This window comes from Phyllopteryx taeniolatus, chromosome 1 (assembly GCF_024500385.1).
Source record: "Phyllopteryx taeniolatus isolate TA_2022b chromosome 1, UOR_Ptae_1.2, whole genome shotgun sequence".
Classification (NCBI taxonomy): Eukaryota; Metazoa; Chordata; class Actinopteri; order Syngnathiformes; family Syngnathidae; genus Phyllopteryx; species Phyllopteryx taeniolatus.
In genome coordinates, this window is record NC_084502.1 from 19,277,367 (window position 1) to 19,302,410 (window position 25,044).

Genomic DNA, 25,044 nt, shown 5'->3' on the forward strand with positions numbered 1-25,044 from the left:
TGGCTTCCGGATCACATGTATTTAATGTTTCAGTGAAATTGGAATATCAAGTTCATCTGAACATTCACAATAATTATAATACAAATCCTATTATTTATTTACTTTGGTACAAGAGCGTTTTATTAAGAAAATGTATTTGGAAATTGGTAACTAAGTCTCAAGTGTTCTCAGCATGGGAGAATCAGGGATTTCTTTTCCAGCTGTAAAAAAACAAAACAAAAAAAAACCCTACAATCTGTAATAAAATGTAATTATTTGTATGAGATATTGACAGTTGTGTTGATCTGTTTTACAATGCAATTTTTGCCATATTAACACACGCGCACCACACGCACACAAACGCATGCGCGGACCCACGCACCCAGAGGCATACATACACAACGAAAAGGCAAACCTGACTTGTTTGCTCAAACAATTTTCTTTCACTCTTGTAAGCATGAAGCAGGTGTAAACATCACAAAGTGTAAAAAGGATCAACTGTATCCTGCACACAGTCTTTTCTTTGGTTATCTTCTACGATAGTCAATGTGACAAGCTGAGTTGCAAAGGCACAATGGAAGTGAACAAAATCCACACTAAATTTCCACACTTTTTCCTTAGTGATCATGCTTTTCTCCATTGAGGTTACTCATGGGGCCACTTGTCTGATTGGGGTGTTTACTGTTGCTGGAATAAATCTCCTCATCTGAGCTGCTCTCGATGTCGCTGCGGTCGTCTTTTGCCACCTGGAACACAACACCACAAAGAAACGGAGAAGCGGAGGTCAGTATTTCCGTGTGTATGTAAGAAAAGTACTGGACAATGTTAAACATGAAGACTACACTACACATTACAGTTGACCTCAAGGGCAAGATGTTCATCTACATGTCGTTGCTATTGACAAATCACCCCTAAAGATGTTGGCACGTTAAATAAAAAAAGAATGATTAGTTCTCCAACACCACCAGAGAACTATTCAAAGTTTATAAAAGCTCCAAAATACTTTCTCTGATGACCATTTACTTCCATTATACATTCAATAAACATGTAAGAAACGTCACTGACTGCTGTAAGACTTAACAGGGTAATCTAGAGCAGAGATAATTTAAGTGCAGTAAATATGACACTACTGGCCATCTATTATATGCTCCAATATAAAAGTTACTGATTGACAGCAGATACCAGGCTATTTCATTATTCAATATGGGGCATACTGTCAATGTGTAATAAACACACGACATAAAATCCATGTGCCCGCTTTATAATAAATGTGCTGTACAGTATACTGTATATAGTACTTGTCACCGAAGTATATGTTGTTTTTTTGGACTGACATTTATTTATTTTTTTAAACTGTGTGGTACACAATCATATTACAATATTTTAAATATTTACTGGATACCATAAGCCCAATTTACCTTTCCCTTGAATATGGCTTTAATTGCAATGCGTGCAATGAGGTAGAACCAGATAATATGAAGAGTCTGCAGGACCAAAAGTAAACCATTAAACAGCCACCAAGCCTGGTATGGGCCTGCAATCTCCCAGCTCTCTATCAGAACGGTGTGAATAATCCTGCAACAAATGCATACAGATATAAATTTTAATATATCATTTATCAAGTGTGTGGGGGAGAAAAAAAACAAATTATAGCTATAATTTGACAAACTCAGAAAAATAAACAGTTTTTCTCACCAGAAAGGAAAGATGACAAGTCGAGCGATGAAAAAGCTGATGCTGAACACCACAAAAAGGCCATCACACAGCCGCTGGTATTTCGCATAGTTGGCTAGCTTGGCTGCCTGTAAAGGTAAATGAGCCATTCCTTTTTAAGTAAACACGCGGGGTATATGTAAAATTAGACACTCTGTAGTAAAGAAAATACCAGCAGTTTTAGGTATAAAAGAGAAAGCAGTATAGAATTCATTTGAACCAAAAAAAAGAGGTAGCATAAGTGCACACATATTCAGCGATGTTGTTTTGCTCATAAATTGCACAAATAACAAATAATAGTTGGCAGTATATGGGTCAATACTACGGCAAAGTGCCTTTTGTGACCTCATCAGAATCATTCAGTCTTCATGAAAATGTAGCAGAATAATGAAACTGAGGTCATAACTGGCCAAACAGTAGAATGACAAGTCTCTTGAAATGTGTTTCCTTCCATTTTTAAATTTTTTTCCCCCCATTGGATGAACATGATTTTGGCATATTCCACACACTGCTATGCTAGCTACAGTGTGTGTAATAAGTGGTCAAATGATACTAAATCATTTGTCTACAACAAGTTACAGTATTTGAAAAAACGAGTCATTTTTATCATGTGTATTCTATGTTCGTAATCAGAATCCCTGAAATTGTTGTTCACCCTGTCCTTAGGTGTTAACTGCTCCTTTAAGAAACCCTCTCATGCAGGGGTCACCAACGTGGTGCTCGCAGGCATATTTCTAGAAATATACAGGGGGGCAATTAAAATAAATAAATAAATGTATAAAACTGGCAGTCCTTTGTATTAATCAGCTAAAACAGTGGATAGTTGCAGAATAAATATTTACATTTATTTTTGGTCATTTTCATCATATTGTTTTTAGTTGAATGTTGTCAAGCTTAACATGTCCACTCTGTCATTGTGAATAACAGTTCATATAAAACCCTTCAGAAATTTGAAATGTTAATTTTATTAAACAGTACAGAGTCACTATCTGAATCATATGACTAAGTGAAGGTCCACCATGTGCTCATAAATGCTTACATTAGCCAAAAATGTCCACCCTGTCAGCAAGCTCACATATTTTGCTATTTGCATATACATTGTCTAGTTACAGGCGGCACGGTGGACGACTGGTTAGAGCGTCTGCCTCACAGTTCTGAGGACTGGGGTTCAGTCCCCGGCCCCCCCTGTGTGGAGTTTGCATGTTCTCCCCGTGGCTGCGTGGGTTTTCTCTGGGTTTTTTTTCCTCCCACATCCCAAAAACATGCATGAATTGGAGACTCTAAATTGCCCGTAGGTGTGGGTGTGAGTGCGAATGGTTGTTTGTTTATATGTGCCATGCGATTGGCTGGCAACCAGTTCTGGGTGTACCCCGCCTCCTGCCTGAAGATAGCTGGGATAGGCTCCAGCACTCCCACAACCCTAGTGAGGATAAGCGGCTCAGAAAATGGATGGATAGTTACACTTAATTTATAAAATGTCAGTGAGCTGAACCAATATGCATTTTAAACAGCATAGCATCTCCTTAACACAATGAAGTTCTGTGGAAAATCTAAACATTTTGGGGTGAAATGGGGAAGTCTCAAGGGCACCTCATGGTTATACTGACCCGCACATCTGCCAACAATCAAGTGTCTTGTCTGAACTCCAAACAGTCAACTGATTTAGTCATATGGAATTTCCATACATTTTACAAGAAACTCTGCTAACAAATGGTCATGGTTTATAAAGAAACTGATTGACATAAACAAAGCACTGCAAAGTCCACCACGTACAAGTGGGGAAAACATAGCATAATAGGACCTTTTGCCAAGTACTACTGTACAGATGAAAACAATACCTCACGTCCCACATACAGTATCTTGGCTATGGGTGAAGGTGGGAAGTGGAAGCTTTTTCTTGCATAAAGATACATTACATACATACAGTGTAGGTACTTGAGACAACGTAATACTTTCATGATTACACCAGACCTAAATTCTAGTCTGCTGGTACGCACTAACTATCCATCCATCCATTTTCTGAGCCGCTTTTCCTCACTAGGGTCGCGGGCGTGCTGGAGCCTATCCCAGCTGTCATCGGGCAGGAGGCGGGGTACACCCTGAACTGGTTGCCAGCCAGTTGCAGGGCACATACAAACAAACAACCATTCGCACTCACAGTCATGCCTACGGGCAATTTAGAGTCTCCAATTAATGCATGTTTTTGGGATGTGGGAGGAAACCGGAGTGCCCGGAGAAAACCCACGCAGGCACGGGGAGAACATGCAAACTCCACACAGGCGAGGCCGGGGATTGAACCCGGGTCCTCAGAACTGTGAGGCTGACGCTCTAACCCGTCGCCCACCGTGCCGCCACGCACTAACTACACATCTTAATTATCTATTTAACAATACAACATTGCAGTTTGTTTTTCAACTGTATTGTACAGATATTTTTCAAAATGTTCTGGTTATGTATTTTAACCTATTAGGATCCTTAAACAACATTCTTTGTCAAAACAGCAGGTACAGTGGAATGCCCCTAAGGTTGTATTTATATTTGAAAACAGACCCAAATTTTAGGGCAAAAATACGCTTCAAAAGTCACACTGAATCAAAGTAAACATTAAAGTTTTTCATTTGTGTGTTTTTGTCATGCCACCACAGAACGGTAACAGTGATGGCAAAAAGGAAAACTGACGACTGCAACAGTGAAAGTTGTAAACACGTCTGCCTTGGTTGCTCAGTGCAGTAATGTAAGGCTACAGTGACAACAACTGGATATTAAAGGTAATTTACTTTTTAGTTGCTTGTCCACAAATAGTGGACAAGCAAGTGTGAAATTAAACAACCTAGTAATATTTTTGTTATCCATCTACTTATTTCTGATGGCACCTTTGTCCCCAAAGCTTGTGTTTGGAGATAAAAAGAAATGCTTACAAGCTTTTGTGCTCGTTAAGGAAAGAGGGGCACGGAGTGATATGTGGAAACATTTTGCTTACACAGCCGACAATCGGGGAAAGTCAAAAGGTACTGCAACCTGCCTGCAAAGACGACAGGAGGTAACAGTATGGCCATACAGCTTGCTGAGCGGCACCGTCAGTGTAAAGGACGGCAGCCAGGTCACCAAATGTGACACATTTAAACGACTTATCTTCAAATACCATAGAAATCAAACGAGTGTGAATTATTTAGTGACAAGCAAACTTGTAACGCACTGGTTGCATTTCACAAGGGAATTAATCAATAGTGTTGTTTGTAGATAAGCAGGGTTTAGCACTAAGCAATCAATTACGCAGCTGCACTGAGTTATACATTTAAGAAACACTTCTGAATAATGGTGGAGTGGTCTAGTAAAGGATATTTAAAAAGCCCAATGCATGAGCTTATTCACCTTTAGCAAGGCAACATTTACACTTCAATAAATGATACGCCCTTGAAATGCGTTATCAAGGGCTGAGTAGAGATATTAATATAGTTTTATTAAACAGAATTTGCGGCGGCACGGTGGACGACTGTTTAGAGTCTGCCTAGAGCGTCTGCCTCACAGTTCTGAGGACCGGGGTTCAATCCCCTGCTCCGCCTGTGTGGAGTTTGCATGTTCTCCCCGTGCCTGCGTGGCTTTTCTGCGGGCACTCCGGTTTCCTCCCACATCCCAAAAACATGCATGGTAGGTTAATTGAAGACTCTAAATTGCCTCTAGGTGTGACTGTGAGTGCGAATGGTTGTTTGTTTATATGTGCCCTGCGATTGCCTGGCAACCAGTTCAGGGTGTACCCCGCCTCCTGCCCGATGATAGCTGGGATAGGCTCAGGAAAGCCGGCTCAGAAAATGGATCGATGGATGAATAAACAGCCTTTGTTGTAGATGTATTTACAGTAATGTGAAAATGTGACTTGAAGCACACCATTTAATAGACCGTGTTCAACCTTTAAGGTTCTACTGAAGAGACTAATTAAGTGTGCCAAGCCTCTACGTGTAAACACTGCATCTTTTTCTTGTTATACTCAAACAAAAGCCTTCCCTTACCTCAAGGAAGATGTCTGATGCATCATGCACACACATGACCAGAGTGCCTGCTCTTAGCATGTTGTTGGCGTAGGAGAAAGTGATAAGGACAATGGTGGCCAGGTGGTGGACAAGCATGATGAAGAAATCCTAACATGGATGAAATGAGGAGAAAGAGGTAAAACACTTTGTATAAAGTTAAAATGACAAGAATACAAGCCTTTCATGTAAATATGCAGACTTGTAGTTTTGTGATTAAGTACAACATACGGTGAGGTGGGTAGAATAGTCAAATATTTTACTCAAGTAAAAGTACTGTTACTACAGAAAAATTACTCAAGTAAAAAAGTCTTCCAAATAATTACTTGTAAGAGTAAGAGGAAGTATTCAATGAAAAACTACTCAAGTAATGAGTAACTGGCTAGTAACTCCTGATTTATTCATTTTTTAAGTTGTGCATTTATGTCAAATTAAAAATAATAATAATTAAAATAGGAATATGCAAATTGAAATATTTCCCAACAATATCACTTTAAATCAAAGTTTTTATAAAATAACAAACTAAGGCAAATTCTGCTTCAAATTTTTTTAAATGAAATTAACTTTACAGTATTTGTTTACATACATGAAACAGCACAACAATATCTCTTTAAATCAATGTTTTTATAAAATGACAAACTAAGGCAAATTCCGCCGTAAGAGATGGTCTCAAATTAACTTGCTGTTTACATACATGAAACACCACAATAGGCTAACCAGGCAGAGATAATTAATTACTGGTATATAATTATACTGTATATAATTTCATTATATTGAACTTTTGACTGGGGGATTTACCTACATTTATCAGCATTGCTGACATCTTTTTCATTTCTCAAAACAATGTGAGTTTTGCCATCTTAACATCTTTATCTTTAGTGTTGTGTATACATTGTGGATGGCTTTTCTCCCTGCTCCTTTTGAATGTGCACAAGCCTTTTTATTGTGAGGAATGGAGAGAGATCAATCTGCTGGTTTTATTCCATGGTGCATTACATTTTGCAAATGCAGACAGACCACCTATTGTACGTTTCTCAAGTTCCAAGTGGATTTTTTGTAGGCTGAAATGACTAAGTTTTAGGCAGACAGATAACAGAGCTGTTCTTTTTCGTAGTCCGTCAATCCATTTTCTTATAATTACTTGGGGTGAGCTTGAGTCTATCTTTAAGGTAAATATAGATGTCTGCCATGTTTTACGTAAAGTCACTTTGAAAAATTTGTTGCTGTGTGCGGTCATGCGACCGCCGGGCTCTGTTCAATTGGTCAAATGGAGTCAAACGTTGTTACATCACTATTAGATACAGATTGTGACAAGTCTCTGACGAACCAAAATAGATCGTGCAAACAATGATAAATACCTGTAGCTAAAAATACAAGGAGCAAGTGGAATATAGGTCCAAGTAATGGAGTTAAACTTGTGTTTATTCTTAGCAAAAAATACTAAAGGTCAGCTGCATCAAAACTACTCTGACAGTTACAATTTATCACAAAAGTTACTTGAGTAAATGTAGCTTGTTACTACCCACCTCTGTTTAAGGGCCAATGAAAAGCAAATTTTAAGCTACTTTGTGGTACTGTAGTGTTTCGTTGCCCAACCTGTTTTACCAGAATATCAGCTAATTCGAATACAATACAACAGTAATGAATATGAACACAAAAGTAACAGGACTTATGATATGACATGGGAGAAATAGTGGTGATAGAGAGGTTTTTAGTCTTTAGTACCTGTGTTGACTCACCTTACGTTTTATGTCTGTGAACTGGGAAAACATCAGGGACCAATAGAATGCCAGCTCAGCCACATAGTGATTGAATTGTTGAGGACTCTGATGCTACAGGAGGGAGAGTAAAATAAAAACACCTGTAACACTAGTCTTATAGTGCAGAAACAATCCCTAATGACCTCACAATATGGGCTAGTGAATGTGAAATATATGAACCTGAAAGGGATAGTTGTCCCAGCATTGTCTGGTATTCCATGTCCAGGGCGACTGAGAGAAACACATTCGGTAGGGTTTAATCAACAAAACATACAGAGTACTTGATAATATTTCAGCTCAACTTACCACCCATAAATGACGAACGGCATAAATAAAAATCCCCAAGTAAAATGTGAACCGCCACCTGAAGTAAACAAAATAAAGGGGACGTTGATGTTTTAATTAATGTTTAAACTGGTATATACAGTAGAATAAATGCACACACTTGTTTTACAACCTACATGCTCTCGCAGAACTTTGTCTGCATGCTGGGCTTGTCTTGGTTGCGGCGGATGCGAAACCATCTCTGTATTTTCCGTACATCCCAGTCCAGTTGCTTGGAAAGTCCCTCCAGTTTCTTTGCTTCTGGACACTAGTGAGGACAACGAAGAGAGGAATTACCTTCTTTTGGTTGTCTAAACAGCTAATAAAACCCCAAATTCCAGCTGGTTTGGCAGGCAGGCTTAGTGCACCCCAAGAGGATATCATTACATCTGCCATGGTGTAACGCAGATGACGTTTGACAGACAACAGGGCACACATTGGCCTAAATATGTACCGTTTTGGACAGATAAACCCTCTCCAGGACAGCATTAGGCTGGACTTGTCGATGCACTCCCGCCTGAATCTGAAGTATGTGGGCACAAGGCTTGGCCACTAGCCTGTATACACACAGATGGAGAGGGGGGGGGGAATGACCGAGTGGGGGAAGGGACACAAATGATATAGTTAAGCAAGACATTCACATAGGGCAAGAGTCAGTGGGGAGTTTACTTGGAATAGGAATAGATGAACTTTTAACCACGTCATTGACAGAAACTGCTGAGGTTCACACTAGCCTACAGAGTCGTTGCCTGTGTGTTAGAGGGAGAAAATTACAGAGACTTGTAGGGGGACACGGAAAACAAGAAATCCCGGGGAATGTGGCACCTAGTCCAAAGAGTCCCTGATGACCTGTCATGTGAGCCTATTAGACAAAACGCTAATGGGTGTCACAAGATAATCAGCTTCGACTGACCAGTGTTCATCCTCCATTTCTAAACCCACCCCATTATCTCAAATAGTTTTCCCCAACATGGAAAAAAGAGGGATTTGAGAGAAGCACAGCCATGGTTTGGGCCTGCCCACTTGCTGCTTTGCTTCCCTCTGAATGAAACACGCACATTTAACTCAACTTTGCCCAAGAATACATAAGCAAACAAAAAGAAAACGCCCCTTGTTTTCAAGTAAACATTCAACAAGCAGTGGGATTCTCAACCATTGCAAGTAGTCGTGTAACGTAAAGAGACACAACAGTCTCATCTGGGACTCCGAAATGAAACACGTACGTGATTGACACATTGCTACATTCCATTTTCTGTTGATAAAGTTGACCTGTACTCAATCCTTTCACTCGTGGATCTAAATATAGACTTGTAATGCAGTTCTGCGTGTACTAGCGTGTGTTGTGTTCCGTGGGATCACGACTGCCAAGCCCTTTAGTGGTCGAGTGTTGTTTAATGAGCAACATATGGAGCCCTCGAAAGAAACACGAAAGAGTAACGGGGAAGCAGACAAACGTGACTCGAGTTTTACCTTTCGAACAGGATCCTCAGCACAAAAACCCCGACCGCCAGCGGAAGGGCATACAGTATGTCTCCCACTCGAGGATACTCCACGCCAGGTGGCGGATGCTCCAGGTCCGCCCAGGAAACATTTTCGGGAAGCCAAAATCTGTCGCTCCAAAACCAGGCTGAGAACGAGGAAGTCATCGGAGGAGCGACGGAGCAGCAAGCGAGTAAGGTAGCGTTTTTCAAAGTTGTAAAGGTTACGCTCCCACCTCCTTCCAAAAGATCAGCACAGGCGCTAAGCAGGCATTACCGCCGCTTAACTCAAAAGAGTAAAATGTGCAAGGCGGCTTACTTGACACGTAAAAGGCAACACCCACCGCAAAAACTTTCAATGACGCTCCTGAGCGAGCGGCCGCCCCCCACCGCAGTCACGCAGGAAGCCGCCTGCCGCCTGCCGCCCGCCCTGCGCCCTGAGCCCTGAGCCCTGAGCCCTGAGCCGTGAGCCCTGAGCCCGAGCCTTGAGCCTCGTCAAACCGCCTGCTTGCCCACTCTGTCAAGTCGTCAACGAGCAAGCTAACGGCTAGCTTATCCTTACCTGGCCTTAGCCGCTTGCTAAGCTGGCTAGTTTTTGCATATATTGACGAGTGTCCACTCTGTATTCTAGTTTGACGGTAAGTTTACGTGCTTTCAAATTGGAGAAGGTCACCAGCAACCCTATTATCAAGTATTTTTTCCCCCAACCACAACCTGGTACAGATACTCTGGCACCTGGGGGAAAAAAATACTTTTTAAAAATATTGTTGAATAAGTCCTTTACAATTAAAGTTAAGAAAGTTACATTTTATTTGAATGCTAATTTAACTTTGATGTTACAGTAACAGCGTTGTAAATCCATGCTAATGTTACATTTGTTTTTGCTCAAGTGTACATGCTAGCTGTGTTAGTTGGTCTGGTAATGCCACAAGAACAATTTTACCTATGTAATAAAAAAAAAACTGATAGTCTTTTTATAATCTGAATAAAAGGGTTGTTTAGTGACACAATATTAAGGCTGAAAGTGAAAACATTTAAAAATATGAAAACGAGAAGGAGAAAATGCAAAATTAGCTAACGATAATAAACTAAGCAGGTATGTTACCAAAATCCGGGAAAAAACGGCCGCCATTGTCATTTTTTTTTTGTGCCGGATTCTGGCCACGTGGCTTTAGCGTACAAACACCAAAATTCTGTTTTCTCATTGTTTGGTCATTCAGTGTTGAAAATCACTGCTTCATAGGATTTGGAGATGAAAACGATATAGTGGTGATTCACTATTATTATTCTTGTTTTCTGTGAAGTTTTGAAGTAAATCTGTCAATGCACTAGCTCTCAGTTTGACCCGCTGAAGCGGACTCCTCCATTGAAAAATCGCATAATAGCCTGTTTAAACATCACATTTTTGTCTCAATTAATAACATCCAGTCATTTTTCTATCAAAGAGTCAATATTTCAGATACAGATTTCCTAATGATTTACATTGATTTCTGAGCGAGAAAATTTGTGCTGATCTGCGACATAAAAAGTGTCATAAAATCCTTAATCCTTATCTGATTCTGACAAACTCGGGCTCATTTTATTTGTGTATCACAATTATATCATTTTGATATACAGGTATTTAGAAAATTTTAGTAACATACTTTAACTAACTGAAAATTTGGTTAGCCTAATAGCGTAGTTGCAAGCCATTTTTAACATAAAGCTATAATCTGCGATTTATGGCGCTCCCCCAACGCTGGGATTTATCATTACAACAAAGCCTTCATCGGTTCGATATAACTTAGGCTAAATGCTTGTCCTGCCTCGTCGTCCTCCTTCTAACCCCGCATGCTTTCTCTCTCTATGGCTCAGTCGAACTGCACCCTGTCCATATATGGGCCTGCCCGTTCGTAGGTAAAATACGTCATTTCGGCTACGTCATTTTAGAGCACCACCAAGTGATTCAGCGCGGGAAGGTATAGGATAGTCACGAAATATATTTTTAAAAAAGATTGAAAAACAATGCAAGACGTGTCAGAAGCTGGTATACTAAATTGTGTAATCTACTCTTGCAGCGGCTTGGGTGAAATGTACTTTTTTTTTTTTTTTTTTTTTTTTTTTTAAACAAAAATAGTTGCGGATTATACCTGTAACGTTACAATATCAATAAAATAAAAAAATACCAATGCGCTTGCTAGAAATTGTGTTTTTTCGTTGTCTATAGATTCTCAGTCATCCAGGTTATGGTAATCCGAAAAGGTTGAATCGAGGCCACTGGACTCTTATTGTTGGTTGAATTTTCTTTCTTTTCTATTCTATTGTTCCTATTCTATTCTTGAATTTCTTGTTTTCTGAAAAAAAATTAAAAACTGAAGGGCAATTATACTATTAGGCTAACAGTATTCCTTGCCTGTAGGTGTTTTTTCAGATTAGACAGAGAATGTTTTAACATCAGAGGCTTGTAGCTGACACCATCAAACAATTCTCTTAAATAAGGCCATGTAATTCTTTGAATCTGTTGTGTCATAATTGATATTTTCCCTGGTTCACGTTTCTCCATGTCGCTGCTGTCCTTGTTTTGTCCATCATATAAGACTCCAAGATCTCAATCAATCAACATCTCAAACGCAATTAACCTTACCTCTCTCTATTTTTTTTTTGCTTTTTTAACATTGGGTCGTCATAAGCAGAAGTTGGGAAAAAAATACCCATCTTATTTTGACAAAGTAGAGCTATCAGTTTTCAAATGTAGGAAGTAAAAGTGAAAAGTTACCTAAAAAATGTATTAATTATTTCTATTTTGTAAATTCCGACCACTTAATAGTAAAAAATTAGTTAGGGTGGATTGTGCGGACGGCTAACGTGATTGAAAAGTAAAATATAATTTCCAAGTGTGACAGAATCCATTTGAGAGCTGAGTACAACCATTGTTTTATTTTCACCATGAGCCAAACAAAAAGCATTTGCTTTTAGTTTGTGTTCCTAATTCACTTTAAATTAGCTAAATGAAATACTAATTGAAAATGTTAAAGAAGTTAAATTTTGGGAAAATCTTAATATAATTTAGTTTTCTAGCATAGCATGTAGGAAATACAAAGTTGATTTAAGGCAACATTCATTGTAGTTTATTTTTATGTTAAATGGTATAAATTAAGTATAGCTGAGTAAAAACAGTCCTCTTAGTGCTCCCTAGGCCCTTTGAATGAGCTGAACCTTTTTAACATATAACATTTAACATACAATTTAAAACTGAACTGCTTTGATTCATTAGAAGTGTCTAGATTCAACAACATGAACGCAGACTGATGGACGATAATAGGACAGTACAGTAGTTTGTTTGTTTTGTTTTTTACCAAATTATTTGGACATGTGTATTGCATAATCCTTATCTTTTTTTTGCAGTGACCTCAATTACCCAACAGTGAAATCCACCCATGGTCATATATTGTAACGTTGTCTCGTCAACGGTTTTTGTTGGATAAAAAGGATAAAGAGAAACTACTGTGCAAAATGTGCAAATCCTCTAAAAACAGAGAAGGCTGAAATGGTTGATCATTGACTGAAATATGTCAATGATTAGTAATGTCTCATTCTAAATCTCTATTCCATGAGGATCTTGTTCAACTAAGGGCAAGGTCTCTGTGTGAAATCTGATGTGTCGCCATTCAAGATCTGTTATTGTTTCAGTCATGATATCTCACATTTCTCACTTTGAGTCAACTTTTAAATGTGCTCGTATTATCTCAAATGGTCACTGCAATTTTTTTTGCAAGATGTCAGTGTTATTGTTTACCTATGTAATAACCCCCCCCCCCCGAGTCTCAAACCAAAGCTGTGCCCCCTCACTAAGGGTGCATTTGGAAATTCAAATTGCAAGTGTTCTGAGAGGCAGAGCATGCTCCCTTTATTTGAATTTATGAACACCTCACAGTTCTGAGGAGCACAGTTCAATCCCCGGCCCCGCCTGTGTGGAGTTTGCATGTTCTCCCCGTACCTGCGTGGGTTTTCTCCGGGCACTCCGGTTTCCTCCCACATCCCAAAAACATGCATGAATTGGAGACTCTAAATTGCCTGTAGGTGTGGGTGTGAGAGCGAATGGTTGTTTGTTGGTATGTGCCCTGCGATTGGCTGGCAACCAGTTCAGGGTGTGCCCCGCCTCCTGCCCGATGATAGCTGGGATAGGTTCCAGCACACCCGCGACCCTAGTGAGGAGAAGCGGCTCAGATAATGGATGGATGGATGGAACAACGGAGTGAATTAAGTTGTTTAAATCCCCCGTCAGCCCACAACCCTTTCACCTTGTTTGAACAACTTCCATGCTCGTCCTGTCTGCCACTCTCCCCATTCAGATCGGTCAGAGTACACTCTGCCACTCCCAGTGTGTGACACGCTGAATAACCGAACAGCACATTCCTACAATGCTCTGAGTTTCCGAATGGGCCGGAGTGTAGCAGAGCACGCTCAGAGTGCATTTTCAATGCAATTATTAAAGTGTGTAGTCGTGATAAATAGTCACAGAGAATGCGTATCCATGTTCAACAAAATAGCCGCGCTAGCAGTAATAAGCTAGCATCAGCTGTGTAAACGAGACGATTTTAGCCATGGCTGCTCCGTTGGTAGCCTGACTTATTCATAATGGAGTGTTATGATTACAATAACTACATTTTACTGGTTTGAAGATTATTTTTTGGGGAATGCACTATTAATTAAGAATCAAAAAGAAGAGAGGAACATACGTCGAGCAGAAAAGTTGCTAATATCCGCATCGCTTCCTAATCCTCTCAGGTGCCAGAGGTCCCTTTGCTCTGCTTCTGTTTGCTAGTCTTATGCTCAGTTGTTGACAAACAAGGGATGGGCATTTTTTTTATTTTCCTGAGGTGGATATCATCACTAACACACTTCTGAAGTTACATCACAAAAAGGTAAACAAAAAAGCAAAACACACTTATGGAGTTAATCCTGTAGTTCAGCGTTTCCCAATCTTGATTGAGCCAAGGCACATATTTTACGTTACAAAACAATCTCAAGGTCCACCAGCAATAAAAAAAACAAAAAGAAAACCTTTTGCCATCTAGTGGAAGAGCATTGAATTGTTCTGCCTGTCACCATACATTGCTGGCATTGATAGATGAACAAAGATACATCATTTGTTGTGAATAAATACCACAGTACACGGGTTGGGAATCATAGCTATAGCTGACACTTAACTTCACTTCAGTGTGTGTGTCAAGAATCATATTTTTGTAAGACAAATTGTGTTTGAACTTCAAAATGTACATCTTTTGTGCCACTCCACTTCAGAGATTACACTGTTTTATGAACATTTTCCAACATTACCTTGTTTCACGACTGTCATACATTTTTGAAAATGCAAGCGATGGTGTTTTAAAGTCTCATAGCAGAACAAAATAAAATCTGTAGTTTATCCCTGCTATCACTGCTTTTATAGTTTTTCATTGAAAGACCTATAGAGATTATGCAGTCTTGCATAAACAGTAGTTTGTATTCTGTGGCTTTTTACATCAACACTAACAGGCCACAGAGCAGCTCCCAAAACAAAACCTCTCAGTGTCAGTATGCAGCTGCAGCTTCCGTGATGCCGGGACTCAGATGCATGACCTAGAGTGGAGGGGGAGGCCATTGCGACAACAAAATAGAGGGGGTGTCAGGTTTTAAGAATATTTATTTTACAATACAAATACTGTTTCATTTAAATCAAACTAACATCTCTGCCCTGTTATTCATGGCTGAACCACATCTATTTCGCCTGTGGTTTTCATTGTAGCAATATTGATGAGATCTGACACTTAGTGTCATGCGCAGGTCCCCCCTTCCCCCTTGGACTGTTCCATTTTGCATCTAAAAAAAATGTGATAGTTGGAGAAGAGTTCTTCATGTCAAGGACTGCTCTAGCCACAGTGCTACACAAAACTGTAGGGTTTGGATTAACTGAGGTAACCCTTTCAGCCAAGTTTGACTGTTGAAACTTTATTATGTATATTTTAATGTGATTTATATACTCAGTGCTTTCAGCTTGCTTGTGAATTAACATGCATTATTGTATTTGTTATAACTGTTTTTCGAATCTTGAACAACAAATAGTGCTTTGATTTTGCTATATGTATTTTCTCTCTGTCTAACATATATTAATTATGCTTTGACAGATAAGACAATGGAAGAGAAAGAGCTGAGTGATCCCCTAAACAACATATCACTGATTAAAGGTAACTCGTCTTATTTTTCAATCTTTGGATAGACATGAATTAGATGACATCATTTAGGTCTGTCTTTGCTCTAATGTGCTTTGAACAATCATTAAGATGAAGTGTAGTGAAATTATCATGAGTCATACTGGTGTCTAAACCTTTCCTTGAAGGCAGCTGCATGGCTTTGCAAGTTGATGTCCTTGTTTGAGGGAAGTGTCTCTTTTGACCAGAGAACGTGTCAGCTGAGTAACCACTGACATTTAAAATGGATGATCAAAATAGATAATGCCATCGTGGTGCTATATTATGACACCACTTTTAAGCAGAATCACGAGTGACTTCATTTTGCATGAGGATTGTACTGAATTTGCAATGCTTCACTGCACAATACAGAAAGCGTTTGTAGCATCCTCGCCACAGTGTTTTACTCATTCCAAGTCAAATCTTCAGAATCTGTCGGCACCCATTTGTGCAGCCATTGATTATTATCTTAGCTCCATCATCAACAGTCATTTAATTCTGTATACATTTAGCCAGCAAGGCCACGTCTGAGACAGACTGTCTCATTCATTTGGTGGAAAGTGGCAGAAGGGTAGCTGGGCCATCCTGACTTTAGCCTTCAGCACTTGAGCTAAAAAAAGAAATTCCCCTACATTTTTTTTTTTGTCATCACGCAGCATGATGCTCAGTATCCCATCTCGCCAAAATGTATTTTTATACATTATAATCCCATTAATACTTGTATTGTGTTACACTCAAGCCACGATGGGTCATGGTAGCCAAAGATACTGTATTGTGGTCGATACCCTTGTGTATTTCTATCTTTTTCCGCCATTCTCGCTCAACTTGACAAAGACCACCATATCAACAGAGAGCCCATTCACTTTCTCACTCATACATATGCATGTATGTAGGAACACACAACCAGATACTAGACTGGACACAGCACAGCTCACCGGCCTTTGTTTGGCAGCACGGTGGTCATGTGCTTGAGTCAGAGGGTGCCATGAGCCTCAAGTAGTCACTTTGTTGCCTTGGATTTATTGGTGCCATCTGATGGTGCCGCTATGGATATGGACAGTGCATTAAGTCAGCAATGCGAGAGAAGCATGCAGCAGCCCTCCGTGACAAATACTGCATAGCACTCATTGGATGTGTCCTTTTTTGGTGTACATGCTTTCAACTGTTGTGACTCGTTTTTCCCCTCTGCCAAATGCTCGGCCCAAGATGAGGTCATCTCTTTTTCTAGCCACCAAAGATTAGTGGCTCAAGATATTAACTGGGAAGTGCAAACCACCAAGCATTTGCAGAGCTTGTTTTCACCCAACAAAAAACATAACAAGCCTCTGACAGCCTCAACGAGTCCATTCCCTTTGTGTGGTGAATACAGTGTGTTGCTGTAAGGTAGTGTAGCTCTGCCAATGGGGTTGTAGGCAGTTTTGAATGAGAGACAGGATAGAAAATGCAGATAATGGAGTTCTGTTCTTATCTGGGTTCGCAATTAACTCATGTAATAGGCCTGTTTTATTATCTTGGGAAATCAGCTCCTGTGTCAGCCCTAGTTAAATATCTGGGACTGAAGCAGAATTAACATAGACGGACTTTAAGTCGCCCCTCTTTTTTTCTGATGACACTGAATGTCATCATTGCTTCCTCGTTATGACTGCGGCAAATGTTCAGCCTCAACATTCCACAGCCTTTGTGGGAAGATAGGAACGTTTACATTTGTAGCCAACCACTCTCTTGTTAGAATAGCTCTTTTGATTTTTGGATAACTATTGTTCTTTATCGGATTCTCAGATGATCTCACTAGGTCAAATATGGGGTCCTCAAGTGACTACGAAAAAACAATCCAGCGCTTGAATGATGAGCTTGGAAAGGCCCAGGATCAGGCCAACGCAGAGAGGCACAAATGCATGGAGCTAGAAGGTAACATTTGTGCTAAATAAATAGAATTATCTTTTATTTCCAGTGTTCTTGCTCAGGACACAGATGGCTAAAATAAAATAGAACGTCTCATTTTGCAGGTATCCTCGATAAAGAGAGAAAAGACAAGAAACAACAAGCTGATGAATCTGCAAAACAGATCAAATTTCTTCAAGGTACACTAGCAGCCAACAGATGTAGAGTAGCTGATTTGTGTGTCATATTAAGAAAATTGCAATTAGACCTACTATCAATGCCAATTTTATTGTATTATTACCACCACTATTGTATACAATAAACATACGCCGAACAGGCCAGCTGCGGCAGCTCCAAGATGAAATGGATGTCCTCCGAGAGCAGACAGACGTCTCTCCTAGTTTACATGACGAGCTACAAAGTTCACGTGATGAGTTGAAGTCACTGAAACGCGCACTGGAGGCAGCTTCCGCTGAGCGGGACCGTGACATCAGCGCAATTGAGTTTAACCTGGCAACCGTCTCCAAGGATTTGGACAAATGGCGTCAGACTGCCAGCGAATACGAGCGTGAGCTCAATGACCTACAGCAGCAGGGCAAGCAATGGCAGAAAACTGCAGAAATACAAGGTAATTTAGGCTGCAAGTACACTTTGTGATACTATATCATTTGTTGTTTTGCGTTTTATATTAATATTGTCTGTGTTAACACTTTATTTTAGTTAGGACAAAATAATCCATCCACGTGACATAGCATGATTATTTCACAGTTATCAGATGAAACAACTATTCAAATGAAATGGAAAGCATCTCCTATTCAACACACCATGATGCTGCAAGTATGATGCACTGCTGTACACATTTGCGAGAAGTCTGCATACTCACTAGTCATTTTTACAGATCTGGAGTGGTTTGGATTTATCAATGAATACAGCATAAGTTCCTGCCATTGTCCAACTTCTTTGCATTGTTATGGGGATTTACATCTGTTTATCTCTCTGTCTGTCTACGTATCTATCTAAAATTGTGACATCTATAGTTGATAGACAGACAGACTTTAAGTTGTGATGTTTTCTGTCTCTCTGCAGTGGCAACTGCTCAATAGGAGGGCGCTAGTAGGAGGCCACCGCTGTTGACTCGCATTGAAATGGACAAACGTGAATGAAATGAACCAAATAAAATGAGAATAAGATAGTATTATAAAATATTACAAATTATACGTGTATCTCTTTTTAGATGAGTACGATAAATAGTATACAGTTAATGATGAGTAAAATCGGTATGCTTTTTTCACCCTTGTCTCATTCTATAACGTCACTTCTGGTTTGGGCGCTCAGGTGTTTACTGTTAACCTTCTCGTTAAATTGTGACATGGGGTGTGGACTTGCGTACAATAAAAAAAAAAAAAAAAGATATTGCCGAGGGAGGGCGTCGGATTCCAGCGCCCAAACCAATCAACGTTAGTTATCGTTAAACTCTCCCATGCCCATTTTGTTCTTTTCTGTTACAGCCAATGAGCTGCAGTCCCTGCAGGTGGAGTGTAATGGCCTTCAGAAGGAGTGTTCTAGTCTGAGAGCTGAGAAACAGGAATTAGAGAGTAAGCATCAGAAAGAAAAGGCCATTCTGCAAAGTGAGTGCACTTCCCTCAGGGCAGAGAAAGACGAACTCCATAAGGTCCACCAGAAAGAGAAGGGAAACTTGCAGCAAGAAAATGTCGCACTGTGTGCTAAAAATGAGGCAATGCAGCAGAAACAGCAGCAGATGGAGAAAGACCTTGTCAGGTCAGTACATTTTAGAACATATGAAGATGCTTGCTTCTGCAGGGACATTTTTACTACATCTTATTTATTCTCCACCAGCTTCTTGAATTGACCTCTATGAAATGTGGACCGCTCACCTCGAAACAAAATTTCTTGATCTGTATTTAATGGTTTTAACATTTGTCAATGTTAACTACCCGAAGAATGTTCAGAATTCATAAAGCCAACCATGTTTTTGGGCATCCTCAGCTGTTTCATCTGCTTGATATCATTGTATAGACCCTTTCCAAAAAAAATAGAATATCATGGAAAACTACAATTTAGACAATTTCAAGTATTTGTTTATTTTTACATAACTTGGGCTTCCAGCTCATAAAACCCACAAAATCAGGAATTCAAAAAATTTTACTACTTCAATTCTTGGTTCGGAATCCCTTTGCTTTAATCACTGCCTCGATGCGCCGTGGGTTTGAGGCAATTAGTCTGTGGCATTGCCTGGGAGTTATGGATGCCCAGATTTATTTGATGCTTACTGTCAGTTCTTCTTTGTTTTTGGGTCTGCTGCTACTAATCGATAATACCGGATAGATTTTCAATGGGCATGGGCATCAAACCATGTTGCGGTGCTTCTGGCAGTACGGGCGGGGGCCAGGTCCTGCTGGAAGATGAAATCTGTATCTCCATATAGATCCTCAGCAGAAGGAATAATGGAGTCCTCGAAAACATTCTGGTAGACTGTTGCGGTGACGTTAGATTTAAGAAAGCAGAGTTTACCAACACCTGCACTGGGCATTGCACCCCATCACATCATGAGTGCCTGAGGATATTTCACACTGGATCTCAAGCAGCTTGGGTTATGTTCTTCACCCGTCTTCCTCCAAACCCTTGGACCTTGATTCCCGAATGAAAGGCACACTTTACTTTCATCAGAAAAGAGGACCTCGAACAACTGGCCAACAGTCCATTCCTTCTTCTCCTTGGCCCGGTTGAGACTCTTCCTACGTTGGCTCGGGCTCAGAAGTGGCTTGACCCGAGGAACCCGACAGTTGTAGCCCATCTCCCGGATGCGTCTGAATATGGTGATTTTTAAAGCTGTGACTCCTGCCTCATTCCACTCTTTCTGGATCTCTGCTAGATTCTTGAATCTTCTCTGTTTGATAATCTGCTGAAGCCCACGGTCATCTCTTTTGCTGGTGCATCTTCTCCTGACACATTTTGGCCTTCCACTAGACTTTCCATTGATATGCTTGGACACGGCACTCCGTGAACAGCCAGCCTCCTTAGCTGTGAACATTTGTGGCTTACCAATCCTATGGAGGGTATCAATGATGGTCTTCTGGCCAGTTGTCAACTCTTCAGTCTTCCCCATATTGAACCCAACTGAGACAATTGAACCAAACTGAAGCAATTTAATGACACCTGGGGAAACCTGTGCAGGTGCTATGAGTTTAGTAGATGATTAGTGTGTGACACTCAGTTTAAAACATTTATGGCCTGCAAAATGTGGGCTGATTTCTTCACAGTATTCACATTTTTGGAATTCCTGATTTGGTGGGTTTTATGAGCTGGAAGCCCAAATTATGTAAAAATAAACAAACAAAGACTTGAAATTTAAATTGTGGGCCCTGAATCTACAATCTATGAAAATTTAATTTTTTGAATGGAATTATGGAAATAATTATGGAAAAATTTCCATGATATTAAATTTTTGGGGGAAAGTGTCTGTATATCATGTTGCTGATATTTGTTTTCCACCACCTGTTGAAATCAGTGTTGTCTTTTTTTGTTTGTTGCTAGTGCGCGTGCCCAGAATGCAGAGCTGAGCAACAGTCTAAAAGACCTTGAGAGAACTCAGCAGGAGTTGGAAAAGAAGCTGGTGGCTTTGGAGCTCAAGCACCAACAGGATAGCAGCAAGCTACGGAGCCAACTGGATGAGGCAGATAGCTGCAGGGAGACACTGCAGGGAGAGGTGTGTTTTAAATCACCCAAACACATACTGTTCTTTACATAAGAGAGAATCTCACAGCACACCATCAAACAAATGTCGCAAAAAGTGAATACTCAGGTTAATTGCCAGTCTCGTGGAAGAGAATTAGTGTTTATACCTTCACTGACATAGGTAGATGAACAAATATCTGGGCTTAAAGTACTCTGGAAATTTGGTGTGTGATTTTTATTTTTTTTGGGGGGGGGGGGAGAAGAGACTCGCCCTGCGTGTGCGTGTGTTTAAGGGGGGGGAAGGTCACGTGACATGCTCACCGGCTTTGACATCTAGGGAGCGGAGCAGCCAAAAGCCTCGCAATCGATAGGTAAACAGAAGCTTGGAGGCTGAGAGAGTCTATCTATGGGCACCCCACAGTGGCCAGCCAGGTCGCTGCTCAGCGCCAAAATTAAGCATATAAACGCGAGGAACATATGAAGTGTCGTGCAGCCTTCTTAAATCAAAGCACAAGCAAGTGATCCACCACGCTGTCACAGTTTGGTTATGTGGGCTGGCCGTCGCTGGTAAACACAGTGGTGTGGGCCAAGGGAAACCCAATCGAACTGGACCTTTCACTATTGTACTGTACGTCTGTTTTGACAAAGGGTGGTACTGTTTGTCATTTAGGCCAAATTTTCCTGCTTTTTAAATCTATTACCATTATCTGACATCTTAAGTTACAGTAAATAACTGTTTTTATAATCTTCCCCTGTCCAGTAATTAATATTTACCACCCAAAATTTTCAATATTAATGTTGATTATCAACTAAAAAGTGTGAATTTAAGAAAATACTATTTCCTGAGATCAATAAAGTCCTTAGTCCTTTTTGTCCTTTTACAAAACTTGTACCACCACACATAGAAACTCCGGATTCACCTGAGGCTATATGCATCCTCGCGACAGTGTGTTTATCTTTGATTTATATCAGTGCAGCAAAGTAGTACATGATCTTTTAATTCTGACTTGGAGGCGTTTGCAGCTACGGCTGACCTGCTGCTTTACATTGCTGTGTATTTCCGAATCGTTTTGACTGGCTCACTAAAGAGTGTTTCTCTTTAGAGGCTAGCATAGTCTTATAATTGGTTCAGGAGGTTAATCAACAAAGATGCACCATTATAAATGACATTTACAGTCAAAGACAAGAAATATTTATGATGCTCACACAATACTCATCCACATCTGTTCTTGTAGGACTTAATGAAATGAGATGTGATGAAACTACCCAGCTAAAAAGCTACACATTAGATATGTTAAATCATGATGGAATTAAACTTTTGAACAGGATCAAGCAGCCTGAGATGACATTGAGGTTAATGCACTTTTTTTTCTTGCTTATACAGCATCTCATTCCTCTTGAAACAAATAAACATGGATTTTCACAAGGCAACAGTGCTAACGTGGACAATGTATGTCACTATGTTTGATGTTCCAAACAAACAGGCTGAACTCGTTCTGTCATCTTGTGACAATCCTGAAAATCAGACAGGCATGTTTCATGGCAGGTTTAGCAGGCTGTACGTATGCATGTACGTAAAAGCCACTCCCTCGCACTGGAGGAGCAGTATTTAACAGAAAGCTGGGATGAACGATTGTTGTGTTTGAGTGATTACAAATGAAGAGAATGACAGAAAGGTGAACCGCCTTTACTCTGATCGGTCATGTATCTGCCAAATTCTGAAATGCCCTGTTGATCAGGAGAAACTAGTTGTGTTTGCAGAGCTCTAGTGAAACCCTCACCATCTTAGTGACCTTTCTGCAACAATCTACAAAAACAGCCTCTCCAAGTTCACACTGACACATGCCACATTAATAAACTGTAATTGGTTGTCACTTGCTCTCATCAGAATCTGGCCTCTGGGAATATTCCTCAATAATTCTGACACGATTGCATTATTCTGTTACAATTTTGTCTTGTCGAGGCCTTGGGGTAATATAAACGTATTGTTCCTGTTGGGAGCTTCAGATGGCATGTTGTGTAAACTGGGGAGGGAATAAATCTGTCAAACAAAACTTTACAACCCAGGAGTACCACCCTTTGGCTAGCATTCAAATACATTAACATAATAATGGACAACAAAGTAAGAAATGGGTGGAAAAGAAATCCACACCAAAAGGTACTGGCCTTATACAAAGGTATGCAGAAGTACACACAAAACCCCAAAGAGTGGTCAAACACAACAAAATAAACACATTAAATGAGCATAATTTAAGGTAACTTAAGTAGTGCTAGCAGCAAGTAACTTCACAGATGATACAGAATTATGGCTGCGTCTGGTTGGATGTGGTCAAAACGTTGCTATTTGAGAACATACTGTATTTGCATACTTGATTGATGTTAAACTGTCAGCTGCAGAAAAGATTAAGGGATGGCTGCAATTTATTCATATGTTTGCATAAAATGAACATTTGTTTTACTCTATATAGTATGAGGAGACCAAGACGGAGCTGACTGATCTAAAGGGAGAATATGAGAAGGCTGAGCAGGAGAAGCAGTCACTTGTCAATGAACTGCAGGACTGCAAAGCCAACATGAAGGAATTAGAGGAGAAAGGAACAAAGGTGAGTGTCACTTCATCTCACTCGGGTAGATGCCCTTTGTATAAATTGTAGACCATAGTGAGACAGATTGAACCATTAATTGAATTGAAAAGCACCACTATCACATTTATTTGTAAAACATAACTTTCAGCCTGAGCAGGAGCTTTGCTTTGCGCTTTGACAACAACCAAACATAAAATGTTGATTTTTGTCAATCATCTCTGGCCAAATAAGTGTATCAATTGTATGATTCACTTAATGTTAATGACAGAACCACTCTGTTCTCATCTGGTATGTTCTCTTGTTGCTTTACAACATTTACAGCTGTGTGAATCCCATTAAAACCCACCACATTTAAAAACAGGGACTACTTACTGAAGGGTGTACCTGTATTAATAAAGCTTAGCCTTGCTAAAGTATGTCCCATTGCACAGTTGATAATTATCACTTCCCTTCTGTAGACATCTCTAATGCTGCCTGTTCAAGCCATAGTCATCGGCCTTGTCCTGGCTTTGCTGTTATGGTGCTTCGGCGCATTGTGGTAGTAAGGTACATGTTATTCCTGCCCACATCTGTCATTCTCATCAGTGTCCTCCTGATCACTGCATGGCTTAATCAGCCCCCCCCCCCCAAATGCCTTTCTTTGGAGAAACATAAACAAAGAATCCGGGCCGCAGTAATCTAACCTTTCAAATCATACGGCTTCAACATCTGACATCTGGTTGGTATGTCTGAACATTAACAAGCTTTTCTCCCAGTGACTTTTGGATGAGCTCATCTTTTTAACTGAAATCCTCTGTTGCACCGGCTTGATCTCTTTCCATTAACACTTCTACCAGAAGGACGCTTTCACGTGGTGACGCTCATGTCTCCATTTTTGTTCCACCACTTGTTTCAGAAGCCATGGATGATCTGGGGGCCTGTGGTTGCTGTGGCTCTAACAGCAATGACTGCTGCTGCACTCTTTAAGACCTGAGGGCCACACATAGGTGGCTCACACACACAAACCCACTTCACATGCACACAGAAAATCTACAGGTAGTTGTCGTAAGATTTCTCTATACTGAAACTGACAAAAATGACACACAATATTATCTGCACTGTTAATTAGGAGGAGCCATACTTACCACTGTTTAAATACCTTGAAAGTTTGATTTTTGATGAAAGCTGTGTTAATAAAAGAGTCGTTTAAATGTTTGTTTGCAAATGACTAGTTGAATATCTTTTGGCCGATTTGAACAAATATTGAGCTGTAAGATGTCCATTAATGAATGTATATATTGTCTACACACTAATTGTAATTATATACAATAATAGTTTGGATGGCTTATTTGCAGCTAAAGCCTGCCATAATATAAGTGTGTAGTTGTCAGCACAATAAACATTGTCAAAAAGTG

The 25,044-nt window shown here is 40.1% G+C and overlaps 2 protein-coding genes across 4 annotated transcripts; one reads left to right on the forward strand and one right to left on the reverse strand.

The window, feature by feature from the left end:
* Positions 1 to 9,447, reverse strand: LOC133480412 (ceramide synthase 5-like). Its single transcript, XM_061778368.1, has 10 exons — positions 9,272 to 9,447; positions 8,256 to 8,358; positions 7,939 to 8,069; positions 7,784 to 7,841; positions 7,658 to 7,708; positions 7,457 to 7,549; positions 5,700 to 5,828; positions 1,675 to 1,781; positions 1,398 to 1,554; positions 1 to 725 (listed from the first exon to the last, which is right to left on the reverse strand). Exons 1-10 carry the CDS (start codon positions 9,445 to 9,447, stop codon positions 597 to 599), a joined length of 1,134 nt encoding a protein of 377 aa, XP_061634352.1. The 3' UTR covers positions 1 to 596.
* On the forward strand, positions 9,382 to 25,044 carry slmapb (sarcolemma associated protein b). 3 transcript variants are annotated; one of them, XM_061778352.1, is made up of 10 exons: positions 9,382 to 9,478; positions 15,426 to 15,485; positions 17,268 to 17,396; positions 17,495 to 17,569; positions 17,707 to 17,997; positions 18,878 to 19,148; positions 20,925 to 21,096; positions 23,534 to 23,668; positions 24,109 to 24,196; positions 24,546 to 25,044. In XM_061778352.1, exons 2-9 carry the CDS (start codon positions 15,434 to 15,436, stop codon positions 24,190 to 24,192), a joined length of 1,209 nt encoding a protein of 402 aa, XP_061634336.1. In that variant the 5' UTR covers positions 9,382 to 9,478; positions 15,426 to 15,433; the 3' UTR covers positions 24,193 to 24,196; positions 24,546 to 25,044. The 3 variants fall into 3 exon arrangements, with proteins under 3 accessions (XP_061634336.1, XP_061634328.1, XP_061634318.1); XM_061778344.1 differs by lacking the exon at positions 9,382 to 9,478 and adding an exon at positions 9,779 to 9,917; XM_061778334.1 differs by lacking the exon at positions 9,382 to 9,478 and adding an exon at positions 15,119 to 15,215.